The sequence below is a fragment of the Oryctolagus cuniculus genome, chromosome 4, assembly GCF_051225735.1.
Source record: "Oryctolagus cuniculus isolate XC-2025 breed Fujian yellow rabbit chromosome 4, ASM5122573v1, whole genome shotgun sequence".
NCBI classification, from domain to species: Eukaryota; Metazoa; Chordata; class Mammalia; order Lagomorpha; family Leporidae; genus Oryctolagus; species Oryctolagus cuniculus.
In genome coordinates, this window is record NC_142870.1 from 90954910 (window position 1) to 90973888 (window position 18979).

General features: G+C 39.1%; 1 protein-coding gene across 36 annotated transcripts in view; it reads right to left on the minus strand.

Annotated features, from left to right (window-relative positions):
* The window catches only part of LPP (LIM domain containing preferred translocation partner in lipoma), a 736836-nt gene that overhangs the window by 295096 nt on the left and 422761 nt on the right, over window positions 1-18979 (minus strand). For all 36 annotated transcript variants that reach the window (XM_070072379.2, XM_089330868.1, XM_089330885.1 and 33 more), the window contains one exon: window positions 43-726. In XM_070072379.2, the coding sequence (XP_069928480.1) occupies window positions 43-726 (684 nt within the window). The remainder of the gene's footprint in view (window positions 1-42; window positions 727-18979) is intronic.

Genomic DNA, 18979 nt, shown 5'->3' on the forward strand with positions numbered 1-18979 from the left:
GCATTCATGAGAATTACTGTATTAACTATGATTGTATCTTACCTTTGGCTGCAGTGGTGGAGCACCAGGGCCTGAAACAGGATCCATCACATAGGTCTTCTTGGGACCAGTGGCTGTGTACATGCCGGTTGGGTTCTGGTTCCCTGCTACAGGAGGATTGTATCCTGGCTCCCGCTTCCAGGTACTCGGGTGACCTTGTTGACCATAGGCAGGATTGCAGTCATTTCTGCCTCCATAGGAAGGCCCTGCTGCACAATAGGTTTCATAATAACGTCCTTGGTTGGGGGCATACCCGTATCCAGGCTCAGGTTGAAGTACAGGTGGTGGAATATATGCATAGTCGGTACCAGGCCGAGCTGAAGGAGGTGGACATGGCCCAGAGACATGAGCTGGCTGAATGCCACAGCCGTGGGGCCCTGGGCAATACATCTGCGCTGAGGAAGGGCCAGCCATGTAATGAGGGCTGGGTTGAGCTGACTTCACTTGCACGTTAAAGGTGGGCCTGGTAGGGGTACAGGCCGTGGTGTAGGAGGCTGGAACTGGCTGAGGCTGGGGTTTGAGTGTTCCTATTGGAGTCACAGGAATGGGGCCAGCTTGGGGGCCAGGCTGTGGTTTCATTGTAGACTTCTTGGTTGCTGTTAGAGGGGGTTGGTTTGGGATGACCATTCTCTTGTGTCCTGTAACAGGTGTGGAGACTGGAGGAGATGATGTTGAACTAGTAGAGCCCTAAAGTAGAAGAAAAACATGAAAACAAATATGACTTCCAATGAAACAAAATAAAAATGCATAAAAAGTGAATGACTTCTAATTACTGTTTATATATATTAACACAAAAAATAAAAATAAGGCATGCCCCTGCCCTAAAAGTTTTCAACTTACATTCAGTTATGTTTTGTGTACTACCAATGAAAAATTGGAGAAATTAAGGAAATAACAATAAAACATCCAGAATCAATAAAACATGCAGGAATAAACCTACCTAAGGTGATAAAAGACATGTATACTAAAACTACAAAACATTGATAAAAGAAATTAAACAGGACATGATGGAAAGGTATTTGTGTTCATGGATTGGAAAAGTTAATATTGTTAATTTCCATATATCCAAATTTAACCTTAAATTTCTGTGCAGTATCTTTCACAGCACTAATGGCTTAAAGAAACAGAACGAGAAAGGACAACACTAGAATTCATATGGAATCATAAAAGATCATTAATAGACAAGTGAATCTTGAAGAACAACATAACTTGAGGCATCAAAATTCCTGATTTCAAAATATGTTACAAAGCAATGATAATCATAACAATATAGTATGGCCCTAAAGACAGACATGCAGACCAATGGAACAGAACAAAGGTATAGAAATACACACACATATGATCAAATGACTGTCAACAGGGTGCCAAGAAGACAATAGGAAAGGATAGTATCTTCAATAGATGATGGTAGGAAAACTGGATATCCAATGTAAAGGAATGAAACTGGACCCATATGTTTTACCACCAATTAAAAATGGATTAAAGACTTAAAAGATACAAAATGTGTAAGATGTGAAATAGAAACTTCTAGTGGAAAACTTCATGACATAGATCTTAGCAATAATTTCATGGACATAACATTCAAAGGACAGAAAAGAAAAAAGAGGAAATGCATTAAATTTAAAAATTCTGCTTAGCAAAGGAAACAATGCACAGAATGAAATGGCAATCCATAGAATGGGAGAAAAATATTTGAAAATCATATATCTGATGAGATTAATCTCCAAAATATTTAGGGACCCCTAATATCCTAGCTAGTGATCTGACTGAAAAAATGGCTAAGTACTTGACTACACATTTCTCGAAGAAGATACACATATGGCTTAGCAGTATATGAATAAATTCTCAGTGTTACCAATCATAGGCAAAAGTAAATCGAAATCACAATCAGATTTTACCTCATAGCAGTATGAATAGTGACTATATGTATTTATAGTCAAAACAAAACAAAAAAGGGCAAATGCTGTCCAGAGTGTTGGAATCTTATTACATGGTTGGTGAGAATGCATTCTAGTTCATCCACTATGGACAACAGTACTCAGGATCATCAAAAAGTTAAAAATAGAATTACCATGTGATGTAGTATTCTAAGGTAGGTGTATTTATCCAAAATAAGAACTGAAATAAAGATCTTAAAAATATATTAGCATGTGTTCATTTTAATGCTATTCATGATAACCAAGATATGGAATATAGAGATGTTATTGTGACTTTGTCAAAGGAAAGTAGTGAACTTGTGTCTTGACAAGGGATACAGACATACAAAAGGCACACCTTGTCTATTTTTGTCTCATGGTTATAGTCAATTCTGACAATGTAGGCATACATTCAGTAGTTAGTATATATTAGATTTTCTACAATGAACTCTGGGGAACACACACAGACCACACGTACACAAATGCTATATCCCAGCAAGCTTCCCTCCATTAACTTCAAAGGCTTTTACATGTTAAAGATACTTAATCAATGTCTACTGGAAAAATATGATAGAAAAAGACTGCTGGGGCCAGCGCTCTGGCATAGTGGGTATAACTGCCACTTGCAGTGCTGGCATCCACATGGGCACCAGTTCGAGTTCCGCTTGTTCTACTTCGATCCAACTCTCTGCCATGGCCTGGAAAAGCAATAGAAGATGGACCAAGTCATTGGGACCCTGAGCCCACATGGGAGGCCCAGAAGAAGCTCATAGCTCGCAGCTTCAGATTGGTCCAACTCCAGCCCTTGTGGCCATTTGGAGAATGAACTAGAGTAGGGAAGACCTCTCTCTCTCTCTCTCTCTCTCTCTCTGCCTCTCAGTAATTCTGCCTTTCAAATAAATAAATAAATAAATAAATCTTTAAAAAAGGACTGCTACAAAGATTCCTATAACAGAAAACTACATATATTAATACCTATATTTATGAATAAGTGTAATTTAAAAATGTGCTGGATTTTCAAAATAAAAATATTAAATCATGATGAAACTTCCTGAGCTCCTGCAAAAGCAGAAAATGAAATGAAACATGAAAAGTAAATGCTTGGAAACACCAAATATTCCAGCAAATAAAAAGATTCGCTCTGAATGTAGCTAAGTATGTGGACCAGGTGAGTGTTACTACTGTTCTCTTTGACCACAAAGAACAAATAAATATGCTTTAAAATAATTCCTATTCTTTATCCCTTCAAATTTCAATGAAGTAAATCATGTAAAATTGAATAAAAGATCTCTATTTCTTCTTCTAATGCTGCCTTTCAAATAAGTAAATCTTTAAAAAATACATATAGCTAAATATGTTATTTTTGAATATATAGTTACAATATGTAAAGTATTCAGAAACACTCCAGCACACACACTAGAGAAATCTTGAGGGAGATCATCTCATCTCTCAAAAGAGATCTGTAATATATTTCCTCTAAGGAAGTAATTACACCCACAATTGTGCCATGAGTCCATCATTCAAAAACTTTAGGAATGTCTAAGTGTGTGTGTGTGTGTGTGTGTGTGTTCACCAAGAAAAGACAAATGAGTGAAAACAATTACTCCTGAGGAGTTAGATCTCCATCAGTGTTTATTTACTTGCAAATGTGATTGGTTTTCATTTTCAAAATAGTGACTTTTGAAGTGTTCTTTTTGGGGGCAGACTTCACAGCTGCAGGAGAGTATGCCTGTCATTAGCCCAGCTGCTCAGTCACTATCTCCATTTATAGTTAGGTTTGTAAAGTGTTCAAAATATGAACTCTGGGTTTTTGCTGATCTTGAGCCATTGAAGAGAAGCAAAGATTTTTGCCCTCTTTAACAAATTCCATCTATGCTATGGAACATGGTTGACTAGAAAAATCTGACCCTACATTTTGTGAGGTCTGTCCTCTGTTCAGAAATTCAGAGTCTTTCTTCAGTATATTAATAAGGAATACTGAATTAATAATCTTAATAAGGAATAATGAATTGCTTAATAAGGAAAAAATGTGTCTGTCGGATACTACTGGGATCACCTACAAGGAGAAGAGAAATAAGACTCCACCAAAACAAGAATATCTAACCTGCTTGAATGATAAAATTAAATGACAAATGTGTCCCTTGAAAGAACAGTATCTAGAATGACGAGATCCCAAGGATGGCTCAAATGATTTGTGGAAAAGAGAAGTGGTAAGAATCAGGATCCTGACAAAACAACATACTCAAACTAAACCTTCTTAAGGAGAACTTTCCATGTATACAGGTTGCATATAGGTACAGAGAAGCCATAAGGGGCCCAGCAATAATTTGTTGATAGCAGGGACTGGGTTGTCATCTCCTCTGGCTGCAAGACCAGCAAGGGAGAGCGTAGGAAAGAGAGGGTGCGATGGTGAAAAGAATTCATACAGGATTCACGACCTCTTTGATGGGCAGCTGGAAACCCCACACACAGCAAGCCAGAGGGACATCTGTGTCAGAAGACTCTATCAGTGTCTCAGTGTGGTACTATTGTCATCTTGAGTTTAATAATGGATTTTGCCATCTACCCATTCAATGTTAACAGTACTCCCCAATCTCTGTGACAATTAGAAAATGCTCCTTTCATTCCAAACTCCCCTTGGTCAATAGGTGGTTTCCTCTCTAGTTGAGAAACATCGGAAGTGAATTGTTAACGAAATCCTGAGAATTTTTACATCTTTACCTCTGGATCTGTCTACATCATCAGAAAGATTATATACACACACAAGCAGACAGGTATATATCAAATTTGACACATTTAGACAAATGAAGTACTAATTTTTGAACCTTTCTATGAAATTGTTACTGATCACAATATCAATGTGGTATCTAATAGTCCATAAGTAATGATACCTTTGATCTGACACAGGACAATTTCTCTCTATTTGCTTTCTCAAGGACTGTGTCCACAACTTGAAATATCTCCGAAGATTCTCTTCAATTTTCTATCTCCAGAACTCATCTATATTTTTAATCTGAGGCCTAAATATTCAACTGTTCACTTCATGTGTCTATTTGGATGGTCCTCATACTTTTCAGATTTAATGTATTAAAATAGCTTCATCATCTTCCCTGAGCCCATGTTTCCTTGGGTTTTCTCATCTGCCCAGTTGATGATGTTCGAATGAAAACACTTAAGAGTCATTCCTGTGCCTATCACTTCCCTATACAAATTCTAATTCCTGTAGATCCTACTACCTACAGAATCACATAGCTTTCAAATGGACCCACATGCATCACCATTTCCACTGCTACTGTCCCATTCTGCCATTTTTCATCAAGTGTTCTCTAATAGCATCCAAACTGATCTCCCAGTGTCAACTCTTCTTCCTTTGCAATGAGCCCCTTTTTCAGCAGCCAGAGTAATTTCTCTCAAATACAAGTCTAATCACATTAATTTTATGCCTTAAAGTCTTCAACAGGTTAGTAGATTAATGGGTGCAAAACCACCTCCTTTACTCTCCTTGAAAGCAGCCTATGATGTCACTCTGAGGTTTCATATCTAACATACCAAGATCTTTCACACCTCACAGATTTTACACATGAATTTCCCCAAGATCTCCCTGAATTATTTTCATTTTGCTTGCTTAATTCCTAGAAATCCCTTAGGTTTCAACCTGTGTATCGTGGTCCTTGGTGAGTTGGTGGCTGATTTCTCTAGCACAATGTTTACATTTCTCTGTATCATACATGCATGTATCTGTTTCCATAGTGGCAGAAACTGGCTCTTTTATTCACTGCTGTTTCCCCTGATAGCACATAGTAGGTATTTAACAAATATTTGATGAATGACTAAATGTGTGAATGAATGGGTCTCCCCAGAAAAATGCAGTCTCTTGACAGATTACAACTAATTATGCAAAATATTAAATATGTAATTTCCTTTATTGACTTGACAATCAAGAAACTTTGATGAATTCAATACATGTTTAATTAAAGTAATGTCATTTGTTTCCCATTCCTCTAAATGGTTTAATGATTTTACTTTTGGAATTTGTCAATACTACTATCCTACAAATAAGCATTTGAGGTGTTGACTTTCAATTTAATAGTCGTACTCTATACAAAAGTTCTACTGCATACAGACTCAAGTAACTCCTGGTAATCAGTAAGGCACAAATCTGAAACTTACTAATAAAAGAGACAAATACATTTTCAAATAATTTTGAACAATTGAGGCTGGCGCCGCGGCTCACTAGGCTAATCCTCTGCCTGTGGCACGGGCACCCCAGGTTCTAGTCCCGGTTGGGGTGCCGGATTCTGTTCCGGTTGCTTATCTTCCAGTCAAGCTCTCTGCTGTGGCCTGGGAGCGCAGTGGAGGATGGCCCAAGTGCTTGGGCCCTGCACCCGCATGGAAGACCAGGAGGAAGCACCTGGCTCCTGGCTTTGGATCGGCACAGCGCGCCAGCTGTAGCAGTCATTTGGGGGGTGAACCAACGGAAGGAAGACCTTTCTCTCTGTCTCTCTCACTGTCTAACTTCTGCCTGTAAAAAAAAATAATTTTGAACCACTGAAACAAATTACACTTTCAATTAACTACCAGGTAATCATAATACCCCAAATTATAGAAATTCAATTCAAATTATTAATTCAATAAAAATGTATTCAAAGTGTCCATGTGCCAAGCACTGAGTTAGTGAGCCACATGAGACAAAGGAAATCAGTCACTAGACCCAGAAAATTGAAGATATTTAATGCTTTGGGCAAAATTTGATGTGATGACTAACCACCTAAAAGGGGAAAGTGGTCCCTTAAGGTCAACATGTAAACAGCAACATAAAACTTCAAACCTTTTCCTTTCAAATAAATAAATCATTTAATAAATATCCGAAAGGCAAAGTGACAGGGAGGGAAAGAGGGAAATTTTCCATCTGCTGGTTCACTCCCCAAATTGCCACCGTGACTGGGGGAGGTAATGTGGATAATACCCAGTTAAAACTGGAGTTCAGAACCACTTTTTGTACTTTTGTTGAAGTAGAACAGGGGATTTACCTGGAGTTCGAGCCCATGTCAGGAAGGAGATACTCAAATGTCCTTCAAAGGACAATGTTTATAAAATTTGTGTTTAGATACTAGATTAATAATTACTGTAATAAAATCTTTTCAGATAATCTGGGGGGGGGGGTAATTTGGTACAAGGAATCAAAATTCCTAGCAGTTTACTTTTTTTTCTAAGAATTATTTTATTTATTTGAAAGACAGAGTTACTGAGAGAGGTAGAACCAGAAAGAGAGAGAGAGAGAGAGAGAGAGAGAGAGAGAGGTGTTTCATCTGATGGTTCACTCCCCAGTTGGCTGCAACAGCCGGAGCTACACCGATCCGAAGCCAGGAGCCAGGAGCCTCCTCTGGGTCTCCCACATGGGTGCAGGGGCCCGAGTGCTTGGGCCATCTTCTACTGCTTTTCCAGGCCATAGTGGAGAGCTGGATTTGAAGAGGAGCATCCAGGACTCAAGCCAGTGCCCATCTGGGATGCTGGCACTGCAGGCTGTGGCTTTAATCTGTTGTGCTATAGTGCCGGCCCCCTAGCAGTCTACTTTTAAACTGGTAATTTTATTTCAAGGTATTTACATAAAGGAAATGACCACAGACAGCAGAAATGATAAGCTTCAAGAAATATTCATGGTGGGGCCGGCATTGTGGTGTAGTGGGTAAAGCCGCAGACTGCAGTGCTGGAATCCAATATGGAAGCTGGTTTGAATCCCGGCTGCTCTTTCCGATCCAGCTCTCTGCCATGGCCTGGGAAAGCAGAAGATGGCCCAAGTCCTTGGGCTCCTGCACCTGCATGGGAGACCAGAAGAAACTCCTGGCTCCTAGCTTCAGATCAGCCCAGCTCCAGCCATTGTTGTCATTTAGAGAGTGAACTAGTAGATGGAAGACCTCTCTCTCTCTCTCCGGCTCTGCCTTTCAAATAAATACATAAATCCTTTAAAGAAAGATATATTCACGGTAATATTTATAAATGTGAAAGATAAGGAAAAATTAAAGTAATCAATTGATTAGTATTGTTTCAATAATTTATGGAATAATCACAAAATGAAATACTACATAACCATTAAAAACACAGAAAAAAGACAAGAGCAGAGCAAAAAAGTAAAATGACTTAACATCATTTCAAAAAGGCTAAGATTTTTCCACTGGGTGATGTAACTAGCTCAAATATTTGTTTTCAACCTTAGATTTTTCTGTATTTTCCACATTAAAGACAAAAGTAAGGTCATAAATGGTGGCCGCAACCTGGTGATGAGTTAAAATGATCTTAAATACTTCTCTCCAAAGCAAAGCATGTGATTTTCATTGGTGCCACTGAGTTCAAATATTGCTGCCAATGTACTCTATTACAGCCTTTTCACTTTCTGATGGACACATAAACCACACACACGCACACACACACACACACACACACACACACGCCCCTTTTGAGTCCTCCACAAGTTCTTGTCAAAGAGCTGCAGCGCTTGCTCATTTCACATTTCACAGTGCTGTGCTCTGCACACACACACACTAGAGCTTGTGACGGGCGATTCTTAATAGTTCTGGAGGCAGAAATGGTAAAAACAGTAGTCTGCTGTGGCACTCCAGAGTCGTCTTTGTCTTAGAACTTTTTCCACTTAATTAATTCTCACAGCACTTCTGAACGGGGATACGGCATTGTAAAGACAAGGGGCTCCCTGACCCTGGAAGACACCAATGCCAGCATGGTTAGCTGTTTTCTCAGAAATCGAATCCATTCCACTGGGAGCACGCATAATACCTTGAAATTCTTCATTTCCTACTTCCTTGCTGTTAGACACAGAGGCAGTAATCCAGGCGAGACCCCACTCTCCCAGGTTCTTAAAAGCAGCATGTCATCACACTAGAGCCCAGAGAGCCAGTGTTTGAAGGAGAATCCACCCCAACCCAAATATCTTTCCAATGAGACGGATGGCATCAGTTTTCACTTGAGAAGCCTCTGAGGCTTCCGTGGAAATACCCACGTGCACAGTGCACTCAGTCTCCCCTGGATAAAATGCCACCATGATGAGGGCTGACTCAGTCAGCATGGTCTGTCACCTAGGAATGTGGTGACAGGGATTCCAACTTCCCTAGCAGGAAAGCTCACTCACCAAATCCTCTCTTCAATGGCCCAGGCTTTTCTCCAATCAGGCCAAGGCCTTAGTGAAGAATACCAAGACCTGAATCAATTAGCCCACAAATAATAAAATCCAATCACAGTGAGAAGGTTATAGGTGTGTTTTTACATGACTGATAGCACTGGAAGGGGGAATGGTTGTTTTTGCTGAGCAAATTTGTAATGAAGAGCTATTAAAGTGCTCATAACTTATGTTAGTTGTTTACATTAAAGTCAAGTCCAAGATGGCTGAGGAAATCATGGTACACTGGTATAATGGAATGCTATGTGCAAGTCAAAAGGAAGGGACCATGCACACAAAACTTTTTTTTAAGAAAAGTAGCATTTTTTTTATTTTTTTATTTTTTTTTATTTTTATTTTTATTTTTTTTGACAGGCAGAGTGGACAGTGAGAGAGAGAGAGACAGAGAGAAAGGTCTTCCTTTTTGCCGTTGGTTCACCCTCCAATGGCCGCCGCGGCCGGCGCGCTGCGGCCAGCGCACCGCGCTGCTCCGATGGCAGGAGCCAGGAGCCAGGTGCTTTTCCTGGTCTCCCATGGGGTGCAGGGCCCAAGCACCTGGGCCATCCTCCACTGCACTCCCGGGCCACAGCAGAGGGCTGGCCTGGAAGAGGGGCAACCGGGACAGAATCCGGAGCCCCGACCGGGACTAGAACCCGGTGTGCCGGCGCCGCTAGGCGGAGGATTAGCCTAGTGAGCCACGGCGCCGGCCGAAAAGTAGCATTAAGAATGCAAATGTCTATTGACAAAGATCATGAGGAGTCTTTTAAAAAAGTCATGGAAAATGCACATTGTGAACAATCATGCCAGGGTTTCAAAAATAGACTTACCTGTTAAGTCTACTTTCTATGAACTTTTTGAAATATTCATGTGTGTAAACTGGGTATATTTTAAGGTCAGCAGATACCTCAAAGACCTCAGCAATGTGACTGAATGTGGTAAATATGGCCAAACTAAAGTTTGTTGATCTTGTCTACTAATTACCATGGTTCCAGTTATCACTGTTAACTTACTGGTACTGTAGTCCAGTCCACTACAATTGGAGACTTAGTTAACCACAATAATGCAATGAACACACTCACACACATTTCTCTTTTTTAGAGTCTGACCTCTTATTGTCCTCTAGGTATCTAAACTATGCTGAAACTATAATATTTCTAAAATCCAAATCTGATCATCGAATCCTTTATGGAAGTCTTTTTCCCAAAGGCTTCCTTTGCTCTGAAGATGAAGTCTAAATTCCTCCCTGACACAACCATCGTTGTGTCTTCCATCCTCCTTTCCTGCTTCCTTCCATACGGGATTCAGGGCTCCAGCCATCCCGTGGGCACGCTGACAGGAACACCTTCCCACTTGCTTCCACCCAAGCTGCTAACTGGTATTCAACCTTCAGATTTCCAGGGGAATGACACGTCTTCTGGGAAGCCAGTCTGGATACTCCAGGATTCGGTCAGGTGCCCAGCTCTAGTGCCCCTTTGATAAGCTGTATTTCTGCAGTGCATGGCAATCATGTCTCTAATGTTCCAATCCCCCTGTTAGTTTCCTGTGGGTGAGGACTTCGTCTCTCTAGCCCAGTGTTCTATCTTCAGGATTTAACACAGATTCTCCGTAACTTTTTGTTTAATGAATGAGAGTTGCTCCAATCATGCTTTCATGTCAAATTTCATGAGAAAGATGTTTGATAAAACAATAATGGCAGTAGTTGGCTAAATTATAACCAGCCCACACTCTTCTGCATTCCCCATCAGTTTCTTGAAGCAAAACTCTTAACTATGCAGCTAAGTATGATAGAGGGTTCTGCGATTCAATTTCTGAGTTAGTTTATGCATTTTGGGTTTCTTAGCTGTAGGTAACAGGAAATGTGGTAAGTGTGGTTCAGCAGTTTTTGGCTATGAACAACGTCTATTAACAGAACCAACCATTTCAAACTATTACAACTACTCAGAGACCATTAAAAGACAAAAGGTGAGTAAAATGGGCTGGATCCCTTCACCCAGAAAACCCTCAAGTCCTTTAGGGCTTCCTCATTTGGATGTGTGTGTCAGTGGCAGAAATTACATGCAGCCACCTTTGGGACAGAGATCTGTAAAGAGTTATTTGCAGAGGTTTATTTGTGTTAAATTAAAACATGCAACGTTCCTTCCAGAATCAAGAGGTGTGAGCTGATTGAACTCATCAATCTCTACCTTCTCCTGGAGGAAACTGGGCTCAAGAACGATTTTCCAAAGTGATAAGGCTTCGAGAGGGTCAGGATTTGAATCTGGTTTTCCAGACTCTAAGACCACTGTGCCTAACTTCACAGAATAGAATGACCAGATTTGCTAGTAAACCCACAAAAAGGCAACAAACCCAGTTTTGTGCTTTAACAGAAGCAGACCTCAGAGTAGACACCAGGCAGTGGTGTACGGAAGTCACCAAGGAGGCTCAATGAGGACAAGTTGGGTTGCTGTGTTTTCTTACTGGAGTTTCCAAAATAGTAGTGGAATTCAGTAAGGGAAGCTCCAGGGTGAGCAAGTATCTATATTTGCTTCAGTGGGAACAAACAGACCCTCATTCACACATTTCCAAAGGAACCTGGGGTGACCAGAAGCAAGGCAAAAGAGGAATAGATGGTGTATGACTGTCCTCGTAATTCCAAGTGCAAAATTTGCTAAGTTCTATTACATATTTCATATAAAAATATGGAAAGGACACCATATTTAGAGCACACTAAGCTCATAGCAAAGTCACTAGATATTTGCTCAATTTTTTTCTCTTTGCAAGAAACATCGATTTTTAAATGATCACTGTATTATTTGAATCTGAATGTACATCAGCCACATTACACACATATATAGAACCATATTATACACTATATGAAGAAATAAGTTTTTCTCCTAACATATTTGTTCTCAGAAATGGAGGCTGTTTGACCATTTATTGTAGATGGATAAAAGGGCTGAATCACAGAAGGGTATAATTTCTAAGGAGAGAGCACTTTTGCCACAGAGTAGGAGGAAGGGTAGAAAATGTTTTCATAAAGAGCGACTATTAGGGACAAATAAGAGCTCTATTCACAAACCTGTACACATCCCTTTATCCTTGTAAAACAAGCTATGAAAGCACATAATGACTAACTGCAGCAAAATTACTCACATTCTAACTTTGCATAATCACTAAAATGGTTCTGGTTTTTTAACCCTCCCCCTTCAGCAATTCTGCACTCTTCATTTTTTTTTTTTTCAACCACAGCACAAATGGTTACAGCAAACGAGTGTACCAGGCACATCTGCTGTTCCAGAAAGAATGCACTCTCCTGTGCCAAATCCATGTCTATCGGAAGAAATAAAAATAAATTGCGAGCAGGTTCAGCAAATGCCCGGATAAAGCCTGCAATGACCACATGCACTAGATCCATTTCTGGTAGTTGGTGTGGCCTGAAAAGGGTGAGGCTTTGGAAGGATGATCTGGAAGCAATGGTCCCTCTCATGCCTGTCTTTGCCACTCAGTCACCGAGTACATCATTAGGGTAGCTCCAGTCTTTCTGGCTGACTCTTGGAGAAAAATAGGATTCAGTTTACTGTGACCACAGAGGTGAAGGGCCCTTGGTAACATACTTTGCAAATACATGAACAGTCTTCTTTTCAACAACAGTGAAGACAAGAACAATAATATCCTGGTTTGCATGGTCCCCCAAGACCTTCTTTGTTATTTTATCTCTTTATATGTTTTGGAAAGATTTGCTGGTAGAGCCTATTTGCTATTTTAGATCATGCAATGCAGTAGATACACTAGGTTTTGGAGTAGTAAAAAGATGTAGATTCTCTCTTTGCAAAATAACCACACTTAGCTGGAAAAGCATAGCTCATGGCAGAGATTGCAATTATTTTTAAAATGGTACAAGGTGACCAAGCTCTTTGGGGGAGCAAGGGATTGATGGGTAGGCCAAGAGCCAGGGTATCAGCATCACTGTGGAAATCTAGGGGATACACAGTTTCATCATTTGGTACTCATTTCTCCAATGGAACTTGATTCTGAGGGCAAAATGAAGAATTACTGTATTCTTCATCCGTTTTGTTTAGAAAAGCAAATAGTAAATTCAAACATAAGTATTATTTGACACCATTTAAAATTGGAACAACAACGCCTGAAAATCTTTGGCCTAAACAAATTCACTTATATTTTTCTTTGGGGCCCAATTTGCTCTAAAAACTGAGAGGATGTTATTGAAATACTTCTAAGATTTCAGGTTGGCTTACTCAGCCTAAGTGAGATCTTTGATCTCAGATAAATTCTGATACCTGTGGACATTTGGAACGTGTTAAACTGAGACCCTTCTCATTTTCAAAATTTATTTTTACAAATCTCATGATCTGTATATGTTAGAGGAGGCTTGATGCCATTATGTTATAATATTACAGGAAAATAACAGAAAATGACAAACTTGTACAGAGAACATAATGAATGTCTACTACATGAATAAAAAAAACCCAACAATATAAAGCAAACAATACGGATGGAAGATATGAGTAGTAGGACAGAAGTATTTGCTTTTTACTCTCTTCATCTTTTATAAAATGAGCACAAATGCTTACATTTAAAATAAAATAGCTTTATTTGTAAAGAAAAACAGTCATATCCCCCAAATCTTCTCCTTTCAGAGAATGGATTGCATTTTCCCAAACCACTCAAAAGTAGACATATGATATTCAGTTGGCTGTTACTATATGACTTTAGGATTTATTTTGGAAAATGGTGTCATTCATCTAGTCATTGACTATCTACCGACCACCTTCCAAATACCGGGAATTCTTGCAGCTACAGGGTAAGAAGTTACCATTCTTGGCCCCAATGTGTTTAAATTTAGCCAGGGAAACAGGCAGAAGACCAGGGGAAGAGAACCCTTCTCAGATTTCCAGATGTCTGAAAAATCCTACCTGGATGCAGTGGACCCATTCCACTCCATTCATTTTTTTGACCATGGAGCTGAGTTCCAGACAGCCAATAAACACTGCCTAAGAGGGTCCTACGCTCTGCTGTGAACTAGATAATTCTATGAAAATTCTAGATAGTTCCAGACATGTTCCTGTCTTTGTGACTCAGCTTTCTCTTCAACAAAGGCAGCTGAATTCAAGCATTTCCCCCTAGTCTGTTCTTCCTCTTTGCATACAACATATCTCAAATAAATGCTATCCCTTAGGCAATTCTTAAGCATTCTCAAGTTTAGGAAACAATGTTGTAAACTGAATAACAGTAGTGAAGACTAAAATTCCTCTCCTTGCCCTATTATCACAGTAAGAACAAGGTTGCACAAAGACTAAGCCAAGTTGGGCATCAAAACATTAATGAGTAATGAATGAGTGAACATATTCAAGTATAAAATTATTCCTCATCCTCTTAATTTTCTCTCTGTGTGTGTATATGTGAGTCTTTGAGAGTTCTAGAATGGTTGGCATTAGATAACTACAGGAACATGATAATCAGCATTAGCTACATCATCATTTGTTCAGAAAGGAGAGAAAATCTACCAGGTGGGGTTGAGATGACACATAGGACTCCATATCAGAGAGACAATTTACTACAGTTATTCAGTCCATTACTCAATTTCTTCATTCAATATCCAATATTAAAAAATTTCCTATGAATAACATCTATAGATGATAGGAAACAATTATTCAATAAGATATTTTCTGATTATACAGAGATAAGTTAATTTTGGCTCTTCTGTGATATTTTAATGATGTCTAAATAAACTGGTGTTATTCATGTCTCTTATAGTTGTGAATGATACAGGTAAGCCTGCATATACAAAACTTTTTATTAACAGGGTAAACCACATTAAAGAAAATATGAGAAATATTAAGATTCATGAAGAAAACAAAAACATTAATTTAAAACTTTAGTGGAAATAGCTATTAAATTTTAGTAACTTTATTTCCAAACTTTTTGTTTCTATGTGTTTGTATATATGTGTGCCTGGTATGGGTGTTGGTGTTTAAATGTGAAGGCTACTTATGTGCAGTTTTCTAACTTATTTTTTCATTTAACATTACATGAAAGATCGACAAATTTAAAAATTCTTCAGAAAAGCTGTTTATAGTGTGGTAACCAAGTAGTCAATCTGCTTTAACAGACACGAACACTCCAGTGCAACAAACTTCCATTTATCATACGTATTTAATTTTAAAAATCAAGACCAAGAAGCAAAGCATTAAGATTTTTCCACTGTCCTAAACTATACTCTCCTCATTAAGAAGATTCTCATAGCAAACATCTCAGGAGGTGCATATTATATCGAAATGCTAGGTATGTGCTTCTAACAAAATGGTAACTTCCCGCCTACTCAATTTTCATGTATATCAGATAATCTTTCAACCGACCATCTAACACACATGCAATCTGATCCATGACAAATGCCTCACTGTTAAGTTCTGACATTGAATTTCCAAAGACTTGTTGTCTCAAGATATCTAAGAGGGAGCACCTAATAGCAGTCCCTTACGATTGCTGTTTATTGCCATTATTATTATTATCACATTCCTTCCATCTCTGTAACAGGTACTTTGTTAGGAAGCCAGCTGTAGATGACAGGATCAGGGCTGGGTTGAGGGAATATTCATCTGAAGCCATGTGATTATGAAAGGCATAAATGGATCCAGCCACGAAGCTACTGACAAGAGTTTGAAGGAAAAATCCTGCGAGGGCACTAACCCTGGAGTTCAGACTATAGAAATGCTGCCCCAGTATATCCTTTTACTATGTCTTTTTCTTGGTACAATGGTATTTCCCTATCTGAGTATGTACAAACCAGAAGAGTTCAACTGGTGTGGCTGATTCAGTGGAAACTAAGAAAATACGCTTGGAACAATTTTTGTTAAGCAAGATCTAACCCCTAAGCTGGGGTGGATAAACGGACTTGGAACCTGTTGAAACTGCAGTCCATGCAGTGAGGTGCTGTTGCATTTAGTAGTCTATGGATCCTTGAAGAAAGAGAGTAATTTATTTCCTTCTTTGTGAAACCCGTGTGACATGGTATTCACGTCCATGTCTTAACAGAGAAGCCAGACATCTTTTGGAGAAGCACAACAAGGGTATGCAAAGTGATCAAAATCATTTTACCTCTGGCCAGAATTCACAGACTTAATCTTTCTTCTGATTCTGAAAATCACCATGTGGCTGTGGAGAGTGCTCGAAGAATACGTAGGGGTATGGAGGAGTAAATATCAAAGAACCGTCACAGCAAAACCAAACTATACTGGATGTTTTGCTCCAACTTTACTTGCGTAACTAGAACTAGGACATTAGGGTCAGAAAGGACCATCAGCTTGGATCTGTTAAAGTCCTGACCTGAGAGATTTCCAGTGGTGCTGAACCTTAGAATGAAAGGACTTTAGAGATCACAGGGCATGTAAATATTCGTAGAACTCGTTTCTGGACATGGAGCCACACTAGTCTGCTTTCCTACCTGTGGCCTGGGCTACAGCAGGGGACTGGATAACCCCTCAACTTTGCCACACTCCTCACCACTCCATACTAATTTCCAGTTAGAGGCTAGCTAATTTCTTTTACTTCTGTAAGAGGTAATTTTTTTTAAAATTACTTTTTGTTAATGAAAGAATTTTACTTTAGGAAATATGGACAAAAAATGTAAATTTTTTCCTGATGGTCTCCATGTAAACGAGGCACATCCAAAGAAGGAGAGTACAACCTACTACACTATTATGAAACAAACCCTATTTTTGATCTGTTTGATATCACATACCTGTATCTGCAATAATGAAATTACCCTAGGATAAATGAATTGTCCCTCAGCAATGAAGAACAAAAGAGGTTATTGAAGCTTGTGTAAAAGAGCTCTGTTCAGTACAACAGAAGCAAAAAGGGGACGTAGAAATAATTCCGCAAAACACACAAAATGACAGCAATAACAGAAAGCAGAAACAAAACCAAAATCAAGCGAAAATATGAGCAAACACAGAACTTCATGTCTACAAATGCAGCTATACAAACTGTACATTTCAAGCCTTTAACTCAAAATTTGCTTTCACATAAATCTACAGTCTTAAAAATCCAATAGTAAAATACCACACTATATTTGTGAAACTATGATTTTTATGACTTATTTTAAAAACATGGTCAAATAAGTAGCTTCAATGCATAAAATCTGAAGTACTTTGAGCCTCACAAGTTTTCAGAAGTAAGGAATATTGCAACATAAGTTTTATTGTGGAATATTGAGTATTCAAACTTTATTTCAGAGTATAACCACTTGAAGGACACAACAATACTAAGGGTTTTAGAATGTTAACCATCTCCCAGTAACTCACCAACAACCAAATCATGCAGGTAATGATAGTTCTCTCCATGGTCTCTATAAAGATCAAGTGAATGTGCACAAACCACGTTTGAAAATAGCCTATGCATCTAATAATCATGATAAACAATACACTTTAAATAACACACATAAGAAATCTGCTTCCATTTTCCTTTAATAAGGAATACATCATTGTTTTACAATCTCAAGTTAAATGGAGAAACACAAGAGGAACTCATGCATTGCTTAAATTGACTAAATGCAGTTCTTATTTTGGTTCCTCCTAACCTCCTAATTTTTAGAACTTTCCGATGCACAAAAGTAGTAAGAATCAATGTGAAAATAAAGAGCACAGCATATATATGCAAAAGCACATCAAGTAGGATTCAGGGGATACTTCAAAAAGTTATTGGAAAATTAGAAGTTGGGTGTGGTTTATAGATTGTGATAAATATAGCATACTAACATGAGAGGTTAACAATAGGGGAAGCTGGGTGAGGGGTATATAGGAACTCTCTACTACTTCACAGTTTTGGTTAAGTTAAAACTGTTCTGAAATAAATGCTTATTTTGGTGCAAAAACTTGAAATACACATATCTATGCCAATATAGATATGTGATAACCCTCCTGCCCTGCTCATGAAGTAAGCCCGGGAACTCATCACTGTGTTCTTTGGAGTAGGAAGAAATCTCTCACAGGAGATCCCTGGACTGAGAGAATTCACATACCACCAGTCACAGAGGCAACACAAGCTTACAAATTCCTGTAACATACAATGCAGAGTGTGAAGCAACACAGAGAGGACATTATGCTTTAAGGTGAATTATTCCCGGTCTGGCAGGAACAGTGTGGCACTCTCTTGTGGGCAGGGGAGGATTGGGACACAGAGACGGCTGAGTGTGTGCACATTTGTACCTGCTTTAGAGCAGGAGGTTAAGGGTGCCTTTTCCCAGAGAATAGAGACAGACCAAAGGCCAGGGTATCTACGGAGAACAGCCACGTGTGGCAGGAATCCAGTAACAGCCGATGGATAATATGCACTAGTCCTCATCCGAATGCTGTCCGCATAGCTGATGAAGAGACTTTTTATCACCATTTGATAGATGAGGAAACTGAGGGCTGACGAACCTAAGCAATTTATCCAAGGTCACAGAGCGACCTAATGTAGGAATCTGAAGCTAGCCTGTGGCTGCAGTGTGGGTCTGTTGGCTACCTCTATACAGCATCAAGGCAAGCACCTAAGATCAAAATGAGATCGAGCAGATTGTGAAGGCTAACATCTGCGTTTAATTTTAGTTGACAAGTAACCTGATAGAATTAAGGGACACATATTGGGGCAAAGGAAGGGCAAGAGAGGCACACTAAGTACTGAAGATAAAAAAAATACATGATGGGGACAGCAATTACTTTCTGAATAGCGGGGAGTGTTGTTTCATTAAGAGAAAGGACACACATACCTCTGATGCAAATGAGTTCTGTTTAGCTGAGTTGACATTTGAAACATTCTTGAAAAAGGCAGTTTGCAAAAAGGTTACTTTATTGAAGTCCTATTGTCACAGCTCTAT